At 41.1% G+C, this 16,341-nt stretch overlaps 1 protein-coding gene across 2 annotated transcripts in view; it reads left to right on the plus strand.

Moving 5' to 3' along the window:
* Positions 1–493: 493 nt before the first annotated feature.
* The window catches only part of SLC26A7 (solute carrier family 26 member 7), a 120,334-nt gene continuing 104,486 nt past the window's right edge, over positions 494–16,341 (plus strand). Inside the window, exons 1-2 of one of the 2 annotated variants that reach the window (XM_040493955.1) lie at positions 494–625; positions 762–1,071. In XM_040493955.1, coding sequence (XP_040349889.1) covers positions 879–1,071 — 193 coding nt within the window. In that variant the 5' untranslated portion in view covers positions 494–625; positions 762–878. Of the gene's footprint in view, positions 626–761; positions 1,072–12,518; positions 12,623–16,341 lie in introns of those variants that run through there. The other variant, XM_040493956.1, reaches the window with a different exon arrangement.

The following is a 16,341-nucleotide window of genomic DNA, read 5'->3' on the forward strand; positions in this document are numbered from 1 at the left end:
AGAAAACTGAATGAACGATTTCAGAGACAGGGAAGAACTATTGCCACAAATATTTGTTCATAGTTCATAGTGATGCTTATTTTCTCAGCCCATGAGATGAAATTTCAGTTTGTTTATGAGACTGGCTATTCTGTTCTCAGGCTGGGCAGTGGCCGTCTGAATGTTTCTGTATGAATGAAAAGCTCATCTTCCAGGGAATAAAAAAGATAAGGACATTTAGCAACACCTTCTTATTTTTCTGAATTTTGTAGAACTGGTAGTCGTCTGATGTATTGAAAATATGCACGTCTTCAAAAAGTAAGGCTAGATTGTCTGAATATATTTTGCACTATAAACCCCTCTGGCAGTTTTATGTTTTTGCACAGCTTGTAGGAGAGAGACTGGACTGGCTGAACGCTTCCTGGTTTCATTAGCATAACCCAGCCCACCTCCAACACACGCCCACAACTACCTCATTAGCCATTGGGAATGGAGCCAAAAACATAAGACTACAGTGAATATAAGGGGAATTACTGGCGAAAGAGCTCTAGACCAGCTTAACACTGAACCCATTACTTTTCCAAGATCAGAAAAATATTAGACTAACAGGAACCATTTCCCCGTGTTACTCAGATAAGGATTCAAGGTTTTAATCTATAGCTTTTAATCTAGACTAATTAGCTTCACCATAATAAGACATACAGCCTGGCTGCGTATATTTAAGTACTTCTGTTAATCTCTTTCCCTTTCTCCCTCTTTTATTGATTTATTTTTCTGGATAGCTTTGACATTGTAAACCACGGACGAATTGGAGCCTGGCATTGAAAAGAGGTGTTCTGCAACGATTTTTTTTTTTTCTTGTCTAAAGAAGTTTACTTCTACAAGAGAGAATCTGAAAAATGACAGGGGCAAAGAGGAAAAAGAAAAGCATGCTGTGGAGCAAGATGCATACCCCTCATTGTGAAGACTTTAAACAGTGGTGTAGAAGGCGGCTACCTATTCTGGAATGGGCACCACAATATAATCTGAGAGAAAACCTCGTTCCAGACACCATGTCTGGGATAATGTTGGCAGTTCAACAGGTGACACAAGGTAATGTACTGCATTTGATTTTCCTGTTTTAAGCAGAATAGATGTCACTTCGCTTTCTTGGAAAAGTATTATGACCCATGATCTATAATTTAGCTAGTGAAATGGACACTTAATTAATTGTGGGAAAATAAGCGCATTGACTATCTATATACAAAAGCTTTCCTAGTTGTCTTTTTTTTTCTATTTTTTAAAGCTATTAAACACTGAACCAATTTTTGAATGGTAATATTACATACTTGCAATGTTAAAATTCATACTATATAAGTGTAAAAGATCAGTAATTGTGGGAGAATGAATTTTTATAGCTTGACCTTACTGATACAGTTTGTTACTTTCACTGAGTCAAGCTATAAAATATCTCCTGGCTTGGACATATCGTTTGTAAACCTAATTAGCAGCACACAATTACCTGTTGTAGCCTTGAGAGTCGCTATAAGCAAGGAACAGAGCTTTCTGTACATAAAGGAGGCTCTTTGCCAAAACCATTATTTGCAAAGAGAATCCTGTGTGTCCTTAGAGCTTGTATTTTACTGTGCATGTTGATTTAATTCTGTATCACATTACATACTGTATTTATTTCTCAATAAGAAATTTAAACTGGTGAGAAGTCTGAGTTTAACTTTCCCAAAGCAGATTCTAAGTGGTATTCTGGATTTTGATACATAGGTGTTTCTCTTGGTGAAAGCTTTAAGTTAAGTAGTGTGTACATGTGTGTGAACATGTGTGTGTGTGCATGCATTTTCCTTAAAGATATATTTATTGCATTATTATTATTATTTTGCTAATTCAAGTAATAATTTTCTACCTGTAGCACGGAAGGGAACCAATTTCTCAACCTTGAAAATTTGGAACACTTTCCTTGGCATAGACTCTGTAGATTTATATTTCCTTGCAGTTTCACTACATCCCTAGCTTGAACTATTATTCATTCTGTTAAATTATAAGCACTCTTTTAATTGAATTATTCTGTAGCTGGAACAAACTGGTTTGTGTATTTGTGTTTTTAGTATGATTAGGACCATCTGCACTGGTGGCTTTACTTTAAGATCCATAAGACTATCATACTTTATGGGATTCCATTTCCCTGAATAGTCTAATATTACATTTTTTAATGACCATTTCGCCAATAGTGAAGCATGGTAATCTTTAATAAAACTGCAAAGTAAATAATAGGTTAGGGCATTTTGAGCCCTGTTTTTATTCAGTTTTAAATTCAAAACGTGACACTACTATGTACTTTGAATCTAAGCGATTGACTTCCAAGGGCTTTTTCACCAGATAGTTTTAGTATAAATGTACAAATTTATTTTGCTTTAATGTAATGTAAAGTGAAAGAGAAATCTATTTTTTAAATAATTTGTTTTGTCATCTCTATAGAAGATCAAGTTAATAAGGAAATCTGGGGATATGATAAAGATGTCTGTGATACACCCTTAGCAAGAGTATTTGTGTGTAAGTCTTTGGTAGTTAATTGTATGGCTTTCATTTAGATAGAGATTTTGAGGGATTTTGTTTTATGAGTCATATATTTCATTGGTTATAAAGAAACACATTGGCCAGCCCCTGACTGATGGGAAGCACAAAGCTTACTCAGCCCTGTGTCTTGGAAAGTTATGGATCTGGCTGTTGGTTCTCTTGGAAAGCTACCAGTGACTGGGCAAGGCTATGCCGCTAGAAAGAACTTGAAGGTTTTCGTTGATGTATGAAAAGACAAATTCTTCAAAAAGTACCTATTCTTTTGAAAACAATTCTCTTAAACTTTCTCATGCTTACCCACCATGGAGAGATAAAAAGTGAAATATAGGTTACCATTGTTATAAGGGGCACTGTGCTAAGCCCCTGTGTTCATTGTCCTCCCCTTTCCTAACAAAAGCCCAAGGGACAGCAGTCCCTTCTTCATTTTCCATATGAGAAAATGGAGGTTTAGAAAAGCAAGTAATTTTCCCTGGGTCTCATACCTGATAAGTGGTAGAATGAGGGCTTGATTCCAAAGCCAACACTTTTAACATTTCATACTTTATGTTCTACACTGCCAAGATAAGTAGACTTTTTCATAATACCAATGTTATTGGTAATAAAAGACATTCCTTTGGAAAGGTATGAATATTCCTCCCTTCAAATTACTTTTTCATTTAGGTTTCATCCCTGAAGTTTTTAGACTCAAAGGTGAGTGACGAAGAAAATAACTACAGTGGAATATACAGTAAGAATGGCGTTTAGATAGCATTAGCTTCTATTTATGTGAGTATAGGCACTCATTACCAGCTCCATTTCTTTAGAAAAATTGGAAGAAAGGGGTAATTTTTGCTTTTGCATCATAACACAATAGAAACAAATACCTGTTTTCCCTCTGCTGATCTTGGAAGCAGCTTTTCAGTTACTCGGCATAGTTGAATTATGTGAAGTTGTTGAATCAAACATTTTTTGACCTATAAATATGGAAAGTTATATGGCTCAATCCAGTAGTTTTTCATTCTTCTCTCTCTAGGAATGTCTTTAGAATTGAGAAGGATAATGGAAACTAACATTTGAATGTATTCTATATGTCAGATATTTTAAATTATGTATTTTAAATCGCTTTACTAAAGATTTCCCAATTGTTAAATATCGATGATTATCAGTCACTATCGTATTTGACTCACGCATAGCATTTTACGTAGTGAGTATACTCCTTCTAAGACTTTCTTCTCTTGGTTTTGAGACATTGCTCTTTCATTTTTCTCCTACCACATCTCTGGCCTTCTCTTCTTGCGAGCCTCTGCAGCTTTTGCCTCTTCCTCAATCCACCCAAGCATCAGTGTCCAGGAGACTCAAACCCTGGCCTTCTTCTCCAAGAAGGCCTTAGGCTTTTTAATCTGCATAAGAGGTTTTAACTACCGTCAGCCTGCTAATGAAACTTTCTCCTAAACCCAAGATCCACATATCCAATTGTACAAACCTAGACTTTTCTAAAAGCACTTCAACTGCAGCATTTAGTCTTCTAAAACAAACCGAATAGCACCACCATCCTAACTAGAATTATAATAATTAAAAATAATAACAGTAATTTTCAAGCACACATGTAAACGGTGTGGTAAGAACATTTGACATTGTATACAAAACTGAGACTCAGAGAGAATAAGTCACTCGCTTGAAGTCACACAGCAAATGAGTGGAAGAGTTAGGATCGGAACTCAAAGAGTCTGGCTTCAGGAGTGTCTCGTCTTACACCAGACTGCTTCTCATGGGGGGGTCTCAAAAGTCATTCCCAACTCTTTGCTCTCTTTTGCCACTTAGCTCGTTAGCACACAGTCAGCCCCTAGGTTCTGTTACTTCCAGTCGCTGAGTGTCTTTCCAACCAGGTAGTCTTCTGCAGGCCTCCTGCTGCGGCCCTAGTTCACTGTCTGCGCCCTTGAAATCATTTTGTGGCCCTTCCTTCTCTGTCTCCTCCTGTAGGCCATGTTGCCTACTGCAGCCAGAATGTGAACATCTGAACACATGTCTTCTCTGTCCAAAACTCTTCAGTCCTCTCTTTCCTCTCGGATAAAAGGCCAATTCTTCAGAATAATTTATTAGATCATTAACAATCTGGGGCCCTTGATACCAAGGTCTACTCAAAGAGGCGTCTCCTCTGAAAATCCCTCCCAATCTCCCGGGAAGATGCATATTTTCTTCCCTCCTACTCCCTCTGTACTTTTTACCTATCTGCACGATAGGCCTTAGCAGATTGAGTTATAATATTTCGGTACAACTCTTTCCACACTGGTCTGTAAGCTCTGGAAACAAAGGTAATGTTTCAATCTTTACATTTTTACCAACTTGCGTGTTGCCTGTTGCATAGAAGTATGTTTTTAATAAATATTTGCTGGAAGTATTAAAAACAATTTAGCTCCTGCAACCTCTGATTATTCCATAGTAGCATAGTGCCACTCGAGGAAGGAAATTAAATTTACATTTTTAGGTTTTCAAAAGAAATGCAACAGAGATACAAAGAGTAAGGAATACATTAAAAATATGAGTGGGTAATGTCTTCCAATTCCTTTTACTTTCCTGAAGTTACAAACTTGCAGCCCTCCAGACAAATCTGGTAAAAGATATATTTCCTTTCTTCCAAAACAATGTTAATTTTTTCTCCAGCCAACATCAACAAATATGAACAGTTCCTATATAAATCCAGATGCTTGACCTCTCTTGAAAAGGGCGAATACACGGCCATACGGGGCCCATATTCCCATTTGGCAAAGATCTGCTGGGCCTTCCTAGAGGCCACCCCCTTTAGACAGGGCGTGCACTTTGCATTTTGCCAGTTTCTTCATCACTCACCCATTGCCACCCTTCCTGCTAGTATTCCTGTTACTTGCCCAGCCTGTGTCTGAATTTGTTTCGCCTGCCAAGACGAAACAAATTCAGACGTATGTTTTGTCAATGGTTTTGTCAATTTGCCTAATATGCCCCTAACTCATCCCTAAATAAAACCTTTACCGAGAGATTACATAAGATTAGGTTCTTAACTTAGATCCACAGAAAGTTTTTTTTTTTTTTTTTTGAAGGGGGGGGGGCCCCACCCGGGGGGGGGGGCCCGCGCGAGCGGGGGAGGGAGGGAAGTGGGGCTCATCCGAAATAGGGTTTGAGTTCAACGGAAGTGGGGCTCGGATTCACAGAACCTTTAGGTCTGTGAACCTGGGTTTATGTATTCCAATAGACTTCATTTCTTTATAATCCTTTGCATTTTCTGTTAATTATTTTTTATTTTTTTAACATTTATTTACTTTTGAGAGACACAGAGACAGAGCACGAGTGGAGGAGGGGCAGAGAGAGCCGGAGTCACAGAATCCGAAAGCAGGCTCCAGACTCAGCTGTCTGCACAGAGCCCGACACCGGGCTTGAACTCACAAGCGGTGAGATCATGACTTGAGGTGAAGTCAGCCACTCACCTGACTGAGCCACCCAGGCACCCCTCTGTTAATTGCTTAAAAAAAAAAAAAAAGTTCTGCCAAGGAGTTCATAGGTGTTGCCAGACTGCTAAAGAGGATTACACCTCCCCAAAGTAAATAAATAAAAGTATGGATGTCCTCATTTCAAAGGAAGAGAAACCTTAGATCACTCTTTCAGCATATTCAAATATTTCTTTGAAACAATGTGCATTTTTAAAAATCTTTAATAAATCTGGAAGCCCTCATCACCACCAGCAGGTACAAGGCATTATAGTCGCATCTACCACAATAACCTGTAACTGACATTTTGGGGGACCTCACTACAGAATGTGTTTTGAAGATGAGCAAACATCCTAGAGAATGTCATTAACTTAAAACATACCGCAAACAATGGTGGGCAAGCTGAGCAGTACAAGACTGTACTCCCTAGAGTATCTAGTCCACATTCTAGCCTGAACAAGCACTTGGGGAAATAGTTTCTTTGTTTCCAACCTGAAAACTCAAGCACTGAGACAGGGAGGAGACCTAAATGCACGACTTGCCATGTAAGAAGCTAATCCACTGAGAAGGAATATGAGAATGTTTTGCCTTGCATTCCAAGGGATCACCTAGAAATTTTGTTCCCAAACCATGAAAATTTTATGCTGCCACAGGGTTGCCTGATGTTCAAACCACAGTGTTCTGGGCCGCAGACAAAAGATGGATATTCCTTATAATTATGCAGAATGTGTGGCATTGCTGGCACCGAAACACATGTGTGGAAGCCGAGCCTCATTGCACTCCTGAGGGCAGCTTAGTGACATGTGGAACAGTAAGTGGAAACTCCTGAAGCGTCCTGCATTGGGAAGATGAAAGGCTTGTCTGGGAATTTTCCCCTGCGTGGTCTCAGCTTTGAGGATACAGAATCCTAGCATTAGTGATGTATCTCTAACCTAACCCCCCTTAATCACTAGTTCTCCCTGCTAGTAACTTTTCTCTCCTCCAGAACAAGGGGCAGCAAAATAGTGCCAAGCAAGTCTCAAGTATACTTGTCCTGACCCTTATAAAAATACGCCCACCGGTTAGTAACACTTTGCTGACTTTTCTCTTGCATTTCAATCTATGCCCTGACCTCACCTCACAGTATAACTTCAGGCTTCATTTGACACTCCTGGTTTTCTTTTTCTTCTTTTTTTTTTTTAATTTTTTTTTCAACGTTTATTTATTTATTTATTTATTTATTTTTTTTTTTCAACGTTTATTTATTTTTGGGACAGAGAGAGACAGAGCATGAACGGGGGAGGAGCAGAGAGAGAGGGAGACACAGAATCGGAAACAGGCTCCAGGCTCTGAGCCATCAGCCCAGAGCCTGATGCGGGGCTCAGACTCACAGACCGCGAGATCGTGACCTGGCTGAAGTCGGAGGCTTAACCGACTGCACCACCCAGGTGCCCCATTTTTCTTCTTCTTAAATGTAAAGTGATGATGATCTGTATATTAAAGGGTCATTTACACACTTCTGCCTTTAGAGGAATGCTCTTTATAGTGTTTAGAGTTGTTCCCATGGCAGAATCATGACCTTTCCTTTTAGGGTGTGGAGAATTTAGCAAGGTTTGCAACAAAATAGATTGGCAGTGAGTGTGAAGATAAAGCTTGTGGCCTATTTGGAGTAGACTTCTGTTTTTGCCAGCTAGGATCCATCCTTGCTCCCGTTAATGACTATATCTTGGATTATTTTTGAAGAAACAACCTCTCTTCCATTTTTAGTATATGTGGTTTAGTATATGTGTATATATGGTTGTAATTTTGTCTCTAGTGATGGAGTCTAGGCTCATCAGTGGGTTAAGTCCCCCTCAACCAGGATTCTCAAACCTGTAGATCTATTGGCGGGGGGGTGCCTGGGTGGCTTAGTCTGTTAAGTGTCTGACTTTGGCTCAGGTCATGATCTCATAGTTCGTGGGTTTGAGCCCCACATCAGGCTCTGTGCTGATCTTCTCTCTCTCTCTGTGTCTCCTCCTTCTCTCTCTCTCTGCCCCTCTCCCACTCACCTCTGTCTCTCTCTCTCTCTCAAAAATAAACATAAAAAAAAACAATCCTGCAGATCCATTGGAACCACATTAGGACTTAAAAGAATACTGGTACCTGGGTGCCATTGTCAGGCAATTGTCAAATTTCCTGGGAGTGGTTTCCAGACATTGAGACATTATGTTTTTTCCTTTTATAAGTTGTCCCAGATTCTGTTGTGTAACGGTGTTGAGAACTGGGTACAGACGCAGTGATTAGTCCGGGGAGAGCTTGTGGCTCAAGTCTTGGTCGTTGGTACAGTCCCCTACATCAGGCTGGGGACTGGTTCATGGATGAGATCTGCCACCTAGGCACAAGGGCACGGATTTACTATGCCACAAGTCAGTCACTTTTTGTTTTAAAATGGTAACGGTAATACAGATGACCTGATTGGTCCATCAGTCTGGATCCCAGGGCATCCTGGGATTGTAGTGGGAGCAGCTGGCAGTGAGGATGATGTGCCTTTACAGCTTCCCAGGACCTCTGCAGCCTGAAAATGAAGCCAACCCAGCAAAGAGCATAGCAGAGAGAAACAGTCCGGAAGACACCTAGCATACCCTCAACTTTTTACTTGCATGTGCAAATTGCTTAATTAGTGGGGGTGCCTGGGTGGCTCAGTCAGTTAAGCATCTGGCTTTGGCTCAGGTCATGATCTCGTGGTTTATGGGTTTGAGCCCCACATCCGGCTCTGGGCTGACAGCTCAGAGCCTGGAGCCTGCTTCCGATTCTTTGTCTCCCTCTCTCTCTGCCCCTCCCCCAGTCGCGTTCTTTTTCTCGCTCTCTTTCTCTTTCTCTCACACAAAAATAAACATTAAAAAAATTAAGGTGTTTAATTAGGTTTAAGTTGAGTTAAACTACACATTTGAGAATTGTTACAATTTAAATATTGCACATTTTTTTTCTTATTCTACAGAACCTGGCAAGATAGATATCATTGTACTTTATGTTTTTCTGAGAAGGGGGGGTTTGAGGCTCAGAACACTAGATCACTTGCCCCCAGTTCTAGCGCTGCTTAAGAGGGGCTCAGGCCTGATTCTGCCAGGCTCCATCCCTCATCCCTCACTGCCTTCTGTTCCCCTGTTAGTTCAAGTATAACAGGTAGAGGACCGAACGTGGGCAAAAGAATGCCCGAGCCTCCCTTCAGCCCCTCAGGTGCCCCTACCCATGGTAACACCTTGCTTGATATAATAAAACCCAGAGATTCTGGTTGAGAGTGGAAGAGGGCTCTGCCATGGGGAAGAAATACCCAGACCAGGGCTCCTCCTCTCTTCCTTCAGAGCTTCTCGCTGCCCTCTGTTAGACTTGCTTCAGATGAGAGAGGGAGAGGACACGTGCTGTAACACTGGCCTGAGCATCAACGAACAATGGCTTTCACCATGTGGTGGAAGGAACACACGGATAAGCTGTTTGGATGAGACTTTACTAAAGGCCAAGGGGCAATAAAAGGGAAAGAAGGAGTGTCATGGGTTTGTAACCAGGCTTCCTCGTCTTCACTCGGTTTCTTCCCCTTCATCTCAGCTCTGCTCTCCTCCATCACAGTAGATGCCATCTCTAACCCTCACCACCCCTGCCCAGAGCACCACGGTGGACATTTGTCCTTTGCCATTCTGAGTCTAAGAGAAGGCCTACCTAGAGCTCTTCTAACTTTTCTGACCTTGGAGATGTCTGCCCACCAGGCATGACTCTACTCCCTCCGTAGCCATGAGCTCAGAGGCATAGGTCTGTCTCAGCTTAACACCATTTGTATAAATAAAAAACACAAAAGCGTGTTTCTCTAGTCTCTGTTCTTGATCAGCTTTTCCCCGTACATTTTGTTTTTCAGGAGCTAATCCATTTCCATGGCTTCAATTGCCACTTTTCCGCTGGTGAATTGTAAAAATGTATTTCTAGCCCAAGTTTCTCTTTTTAGTTCTAGCTCTAAATATCCGGCTGCATATTGAACACCATCTTAATGTCTCCCAGGGACATATTTACAGCTGGACACATCATTTTCCCTCTCAAAATCAGTCCTTATCTTCTGTTCTGCATTATACTGAAAGTCACCCCCATCTACCCAATTGTCTATGCAGGAGTCTGGGGATGATCCTAATTGCCTTTTCCCCTTCACGACTGTTATTCAATTAAGGAGGTTCTCTAAATTCTTTCTTCTGAATGTCTCTCAAATATACCTCATGCCCACTGTCCTTGTGACAACTTCCTCAGTGTTAATAGATATTGTAACATTTGCGGAATGCTTAAAATAACGCCATAAAGGGTAGTAAACTAAAGGTGTATTATATGAATCGATCTTCAGAATAACCTAAGAGTTTGAGACCATTATTATCTATATTTTGCAGATGAAGGAAGGAGAATTAGTTTGCTTGTAGTGCCAAGTAATACAGTTTCTATAAAGCAGAGGGAGCATCTAAATGCTTGTCTTTCTGATCCTGAGCCCATGCTCTGATCTTCATTAAAAGCCACCATCATTCCTTCCACGCCAGTTAGACTGTCTTCTTGTTTATGGTTTTGTGTCTCTGTGATCTATTTCAAACTGCCACAAAATTCTTTTTGAGTTGGATAGTGGAGATCTTTGTCTTAAGTTGCTTCAGCCGCACCTTTGCTGATGGCTTTTGGACCTTTTTTGGTGTTTCACTCTATACAGCGTCCTTGTTTTACACCATCTTGTTGGTCTCTCTCACTTCCCCTCCCTTCCCTCAGCCCTTCCCTCGTGGCTCCCTGGAACTCCAGATGCTTCCCTGGAACCAAAACCACAGGTGTGTTTTTTATTGACATGTATAATGTTGGGAACCGTCAGTTAAATAACAGAAGACTTTGTTTTAAAACTGAGTGGGTGTTCCCCCTGTATTGAATCTAATCATCTGATAACAAAGGGCTCATATTCCTGAACGGAAACTCCTAGGCTGAAGCTGATTGGTGCTTGCACCCTTTCTGTGGGCATGGACTTTCCAATTTATCATATTCCCCAACGCTCGCTATCCTTTTATATCAGCACCACTTCGTTCTTGTTATTCATCCTTTTCCAATCCAGAGCAGGACATTCTCAGATTCAGCTCAAGGACAGCTTGATTGTCCAAATTCATGACAGCATGCAGAAGCAGTATATATTGAATGTAAAAGCAGACACAATTTAGAATGTAGTTAGGTATATAAATAGTCAACTTTTCTCTCATTAGACAGGATTAGACTTCTGAAGATGTTTATCAAAGCCCTTCAATATCTGGAACTTACTTTTGCAGCCACATCTCTTCTTTTTCACCCTGTGTTCCCTAATTTACCTACTTAACTCGCAATTGCATTTGTTTTTATATTTGATTTCTCCCCTCAGTTAGGACTCTTTATAGTCTAGGGTGACCAACCGTCCTGGTTTCAGCAATGAAAGTCCTGAGTCCTAGGAAACCCTTTCAGCTCCTATCAAAGTATTTGGCACATAGTAGGTAGGTACTCAAATGTTTGTTGACAGTGAAAAATCATTATTGAGATGATAGGGCAGAATTTTCCTGTGTCCACTCTCCTTTTGGTGGCTGCTCTCCCCGTGGAAACTTTCAGTCTCTTACAGTTTCTGATATTTAAGCTCGTAGGTCCATTGATCCTGAAGCTTCTTGGTCCTGGTAATTCTTTATTTTCACGTTTGTGAGATACCTCCTGTATAAGCAGCCCTGGGATAACAGAACGATGTAATTTGCCTTAACCCCTCCAGTGATTAGAACCAATGATCTTTGATTAACGATCTTTGTCTATGAACCTAGAGAATGTGTGTCTATAGGAATTTTGTTTGCATATAGTTGTGGTTCTTGAACATATGTAAATTGACTCTGGGAGACCCATTTGTAATATCACTGAGCCCTGAGCCCACTGATGCTGTGAACCAGACAGCTGATTATACTGTGGTTTGCTAATAACAATTCTAAGACCACCACAAACCAGTTACCGGAGGGAAGTAACTTTCATCATTACCCACACAGTTTGGGTTTGATTTCTTATGTGTAGTTCTTGGAAGTGCCTAGTGCCACCTAATTATTTTGTTTTCAAGAATACTAATCTGTCTTCCTAGGGTGCTTTATTCATTTCTATTAAAAAACATACTTGAAAGACTACGCAGTATTTTGCTGTGTTCTTGGAAAGAGACAGAGAAGTATAAGACAACACTCCAGCCCACAAGGGCCTTATTATTTTTTCCTTCCTCAGAAATTTGTACAAAGTATATGAGAATATGATCTTGTTATTCAGCCTTGAAGATCTCAATCTGGTGTGGCTATGTAAGGGTGGGAACATTTTCTTAATGAAAGTTTGTAGAGTATTGGTTTCAGCCACTTTCTGCTGTGAGTAGGTTGCATAATCTAGGCAGCTGCCAAAGAATTCTGTATTTTTATTTAGGAACATGAAAAGTAGTACCAGCCCATGTATATAACAAAACATGAAATGAAGAGTTGGTGGTAAAAACTGGGCCAATAAAGAGACCAAAGTGGCAGTCTTGACAAGCTGGCAAGACTGGATTAGTACAGACGTATGGCATTATAGGAGTTGGCACTTTAAGAAATCAAGTCCTGCTAATCACTCTTTCTCTGGAGACGATCGCAAGGAAACTATATACACAGGTAACATTTGGGGAAGGGCAATCAGTGACCCGCTTTATTAGCTGCGTTAGTGTTGGGTGTTTAAAGCATAGCTCTCGCTAAGCTGGATTGTATCAAAAACAACTTGAACCTGAGATCAAAGAGGTCTTCTCTCTTGTAAAGCTAAGGTTTGGATGTGCTTGTGAAAAGAGAGTGAGAGAGAGGTATGCCAGAACTTACCTTGAGGCAAGCCCTGGGCTTTCTGTCATATTAGGAGCATGGATGAAGAAATAGTGGAAGAGAAAAAAGGTACATGTGTGAACATACCTTTACCTATTAAGCAATGTGGCCTCAGGTTAAGAGTACACTTATTACAATGAGCACTGAGTAATGTATGGAATTGTTGAATCACTGTATTTTACACCTGAAACTAACACTCTTTGTTAATTATACTGGAGTAGGGGCGCCTGGGTGGCGCAGTCGGTTAAGCGTCCGACTTCAGCCAGGTCACGATCTCGCGGTCCGTGAGTTCGAGCCCCGTGAGTTCGAGCCCCGCGTCGGGCTCTGGGCTGATGGCTCGGAGCCTGGAGCCTGTTTCTGATTCTGTGTCTCCCTCTCTCTCTGCCCCTCCCCCGTTCATGCTGTCTCTCTCTGTCCCAAAAATAGATAGAAACGTTGAAAAAAAAAATTAAAAAAAAAAAATTATACTGGAGTATAATTTGTATCATTAAATACTGGAGTATAATTTGTTAATTAAAAACAAAAGGAACGAGGCCTCATAAGAGTGTTCAACTCTGGCCTCTCCAATTAGCAGCCCTCCTTTTGGGTGGGGGAGGTGGAGGGTGGTAGGGGGAAAGGGTCTGGGAACTTCTGCTCTACCCTTTGAACTGAGGTTGTATCTGTAACCTGGGAGAGGTTGGATAGACTCAGGACATTTGAGAAGGTAGGATTGAGGTCAGGCTCAAGAAGCTTAGTTAAGACATACAGATTCGTCCTGGTAGGTGTAAAGTTTAGTACCTGGATGTCAACCAGTGGGAGCAAGACATAAAAGGTCAACCTGGGAAATAAAGTGTCAGAGCTAGGATAAATACAGGAGCAACTCAGGATTAGAACCCGGGCCCAAGATTCTGGGTAGAAAGGGTCTGAGTTACAGTCTAGGAAGCCAGCAGAATGGAGAGATCTCAGAGTCTTTTCTAATTTTCTTTTTTTCAAAAAAAATTTTTAATGTTTATTTATTTTTGAGAGAGACAGAGAGAGAGAGTGCATGAGTGGAGGAGGGACAGAGAGAGAGGAGACACAGACACTGAAGCAGGCTCCAGACTCTGAGCTGTCAGCACAGAGCCTGGCGCAGGGCTTGAACTCCTAAATGAGGAGATCATGACCTGAGATAAAGTCGGACGCTCAACCGACTGAGCCACCCAGGCGCCCCTCTAATTTTCTACCCAGTATATGAGCAGAATTCAAATTTTGGTGGGTGCACTTGAGCCCATGGGAGGCAGTGAGAAAAGGCACTTGGCTGGCAAAGACAAGTAAGGGAAGAAGCATGAGCCAGCATTTAATGTAAAGTGGGAAGAAAGTTCTTGTCTCTGCTGCTTCCTGGCCTCGTGTGTTGTCTAGAGGGGTGTTATGAAAACTTGGTCCTCAAAAAAAAAAAAAAAAAGACAAAAGAAAACAACACTGAAAGATGCCAAGGGGCAATTCCTGTTCAGATTTACTCAGCTAGAGTGTTGAAGGGAAAAGAACATCAGGACCTGTGAGAAGTCTTAAATCTCCCAGTCATACTCTGCCCAGTGTGGTCAGTACCTGCTAAAAAACTGGCCTTCAGTACCCTTGGGTTGGTACTGGCCTCTGCAGTGAGCTGTTTAATAACCTCGTTTCCTGACCTGTTTACAGTCTTCTTGACTACTTGACCTTGTTTATGCCTTCATCCCTCTGATAACCAGTGTCTTTCTTTGTCTTTGATTCTTTGTTTCTCTCCTCATACCCTTTGTTTCTCTGGGTAAATGTATCATTTCATTTCAAGGACCCTTTCGGTCTTTATCAGATCCCCAGTGAAAAAGATCCCAGTATTTTGCTCAACACGTAATAGTTTCCTTATAAATGGAAATATTTCTTATTATGTTCCTTAACAATAGATCTCACAATCTAATTCAAACCTAGACACAAAAGCACTTATACTAATTTTGGTAGTAGTACAAATAAAGAATATACAAGTGTGGTAACAGCATTGATAATGTGATCAACTCTCACTGCAGTGGGATTGAGGTTTGTAGCTAGGGAAAGTTTCAAGAAGAAATTATACTTTAACTGGATCTTGAAGGCTAGATGAGAGTTTCTCAGGTAATCTATAGATGAAGGGTGCTATGGATAAAAGAAAAACATGCAATGATAAGAATAAAAGAACACAGGTTGTTTAAATACTCATCAGTAATTTAATTTGGTGGGAGTTGTAGCTGGAGAGAGTAGCAGGGCCCAGATCACAAAAAGCTTGAATAACATGGACAAAGTGTTTGGGCTTATTTTCCAAGGTGATGGAGGGCCTTGGTGGATCTTGAGGTATGCCAGGGTGTGACAGAGGTTTGTGTTCTTGAATAATCACTCTGGCAACAGCTTATATTACATGCTTGATAAGGCAAGAAACTAGTTAGGAAAGACTCGTTAGGAGAAATTCTATTCAGGAAAGGAAGCACTGTGGTCTGAACAGACCAAGGCAGAAGTTGTGGTGGGAAAATAGAGAGAAGGGACAGAGTTGTCCAGTGTTAGGGTGGAGTAGGTGCAGTTTCCTCCGTGTGTTCTGTGATGGGAGGGTGAAAAAGAGAACATTGTTGATAATTTCTAGATTCTTGAATTGGAAGACTAATGAAGGTGATGCCCTTTTCTGAAATAGGGCATAAATAAATAAGGAATGCCAGTATGTGATTTTGTTTTGTGTTTAATGCGTGTTGTTTTGTCCTTATGGAGGGATTGGTGGTGGGAGGGACCAAAACAAACAATTTCCATCTTGGATTTGTTATGTGAGTGCCTATAGAATCTCTGGTTGATGTCCACTTGGGTCTGGGGCTTAGGAGAGATATCACTAACGTGTATATATTTGAAACAATTGGCTCTTCTCCATGTCATTGTGAGGGGTCATGATGTATCTCATCAAGAAAATCACAAGGTGTACAAAAATGTTTTAGCTGTTGTAGAAAGTGGGTAAAAAAAAATCAGTTTCATATATATGAGGTGGTTATAGTCAGTGGGATTGGATGGGGATAATTCATTAGTTTGTAGAACAAAAAGAGGAACCAGAATGGAAGCAACTTTGGGGAATCTGACATTTAAGTGGCTAAGAAGCTAGCAAAGGGGAATGAGAAGATGTGGTCCCTTAGCATCATGGTGCTCTGGGAGCCAGTGGGTAAGAGTTCTAAGTGTGGTTGACGTGATAAAATGTATGTATGAAACATAGAGTTCCCAGGACATGAAGAATAAACCAAAAATGTGAAACTTTATGAGAGCCCTGGAAAATATTTTTAGTAATAAACTCAGGTATACCACAACAAAGTGCTTTGCAACTCTTCAGGAATGCGGGCAACTTGCGGAACAAAAAAAATGCTATCTGGGGCGCGTGGGTGGCGCAGTCGGTTAAGCGTCCGACTTCAGCCAGGTCACGATCTCACGGTCCGTGAGTTCGAGCCCCGCGTCGGGCTCTGGGCTGATGGCTCAGAGCCTGGAGCCTGTTTCCGATTCTGTGTCTCCCTCTCTCTCTGCCCCTCCCCCCC

Source organism: Herpailurus yagouaroundi, unplaced genomic scaffold (assembly GCF_014898765.1).
Source record: "Herpailurus yagouaroundi ecotype Mexico unplaced genomic scaffold, PumYag 186, whole genome shotgun sequence".
Taxonomy (NCBI): domain Eukaryota; kingdom Metazoa; phylum Chordata; class Mammalia; order Carnivora; family Felidae; genus Herpailurus; species Herpailurus yagouaroundi.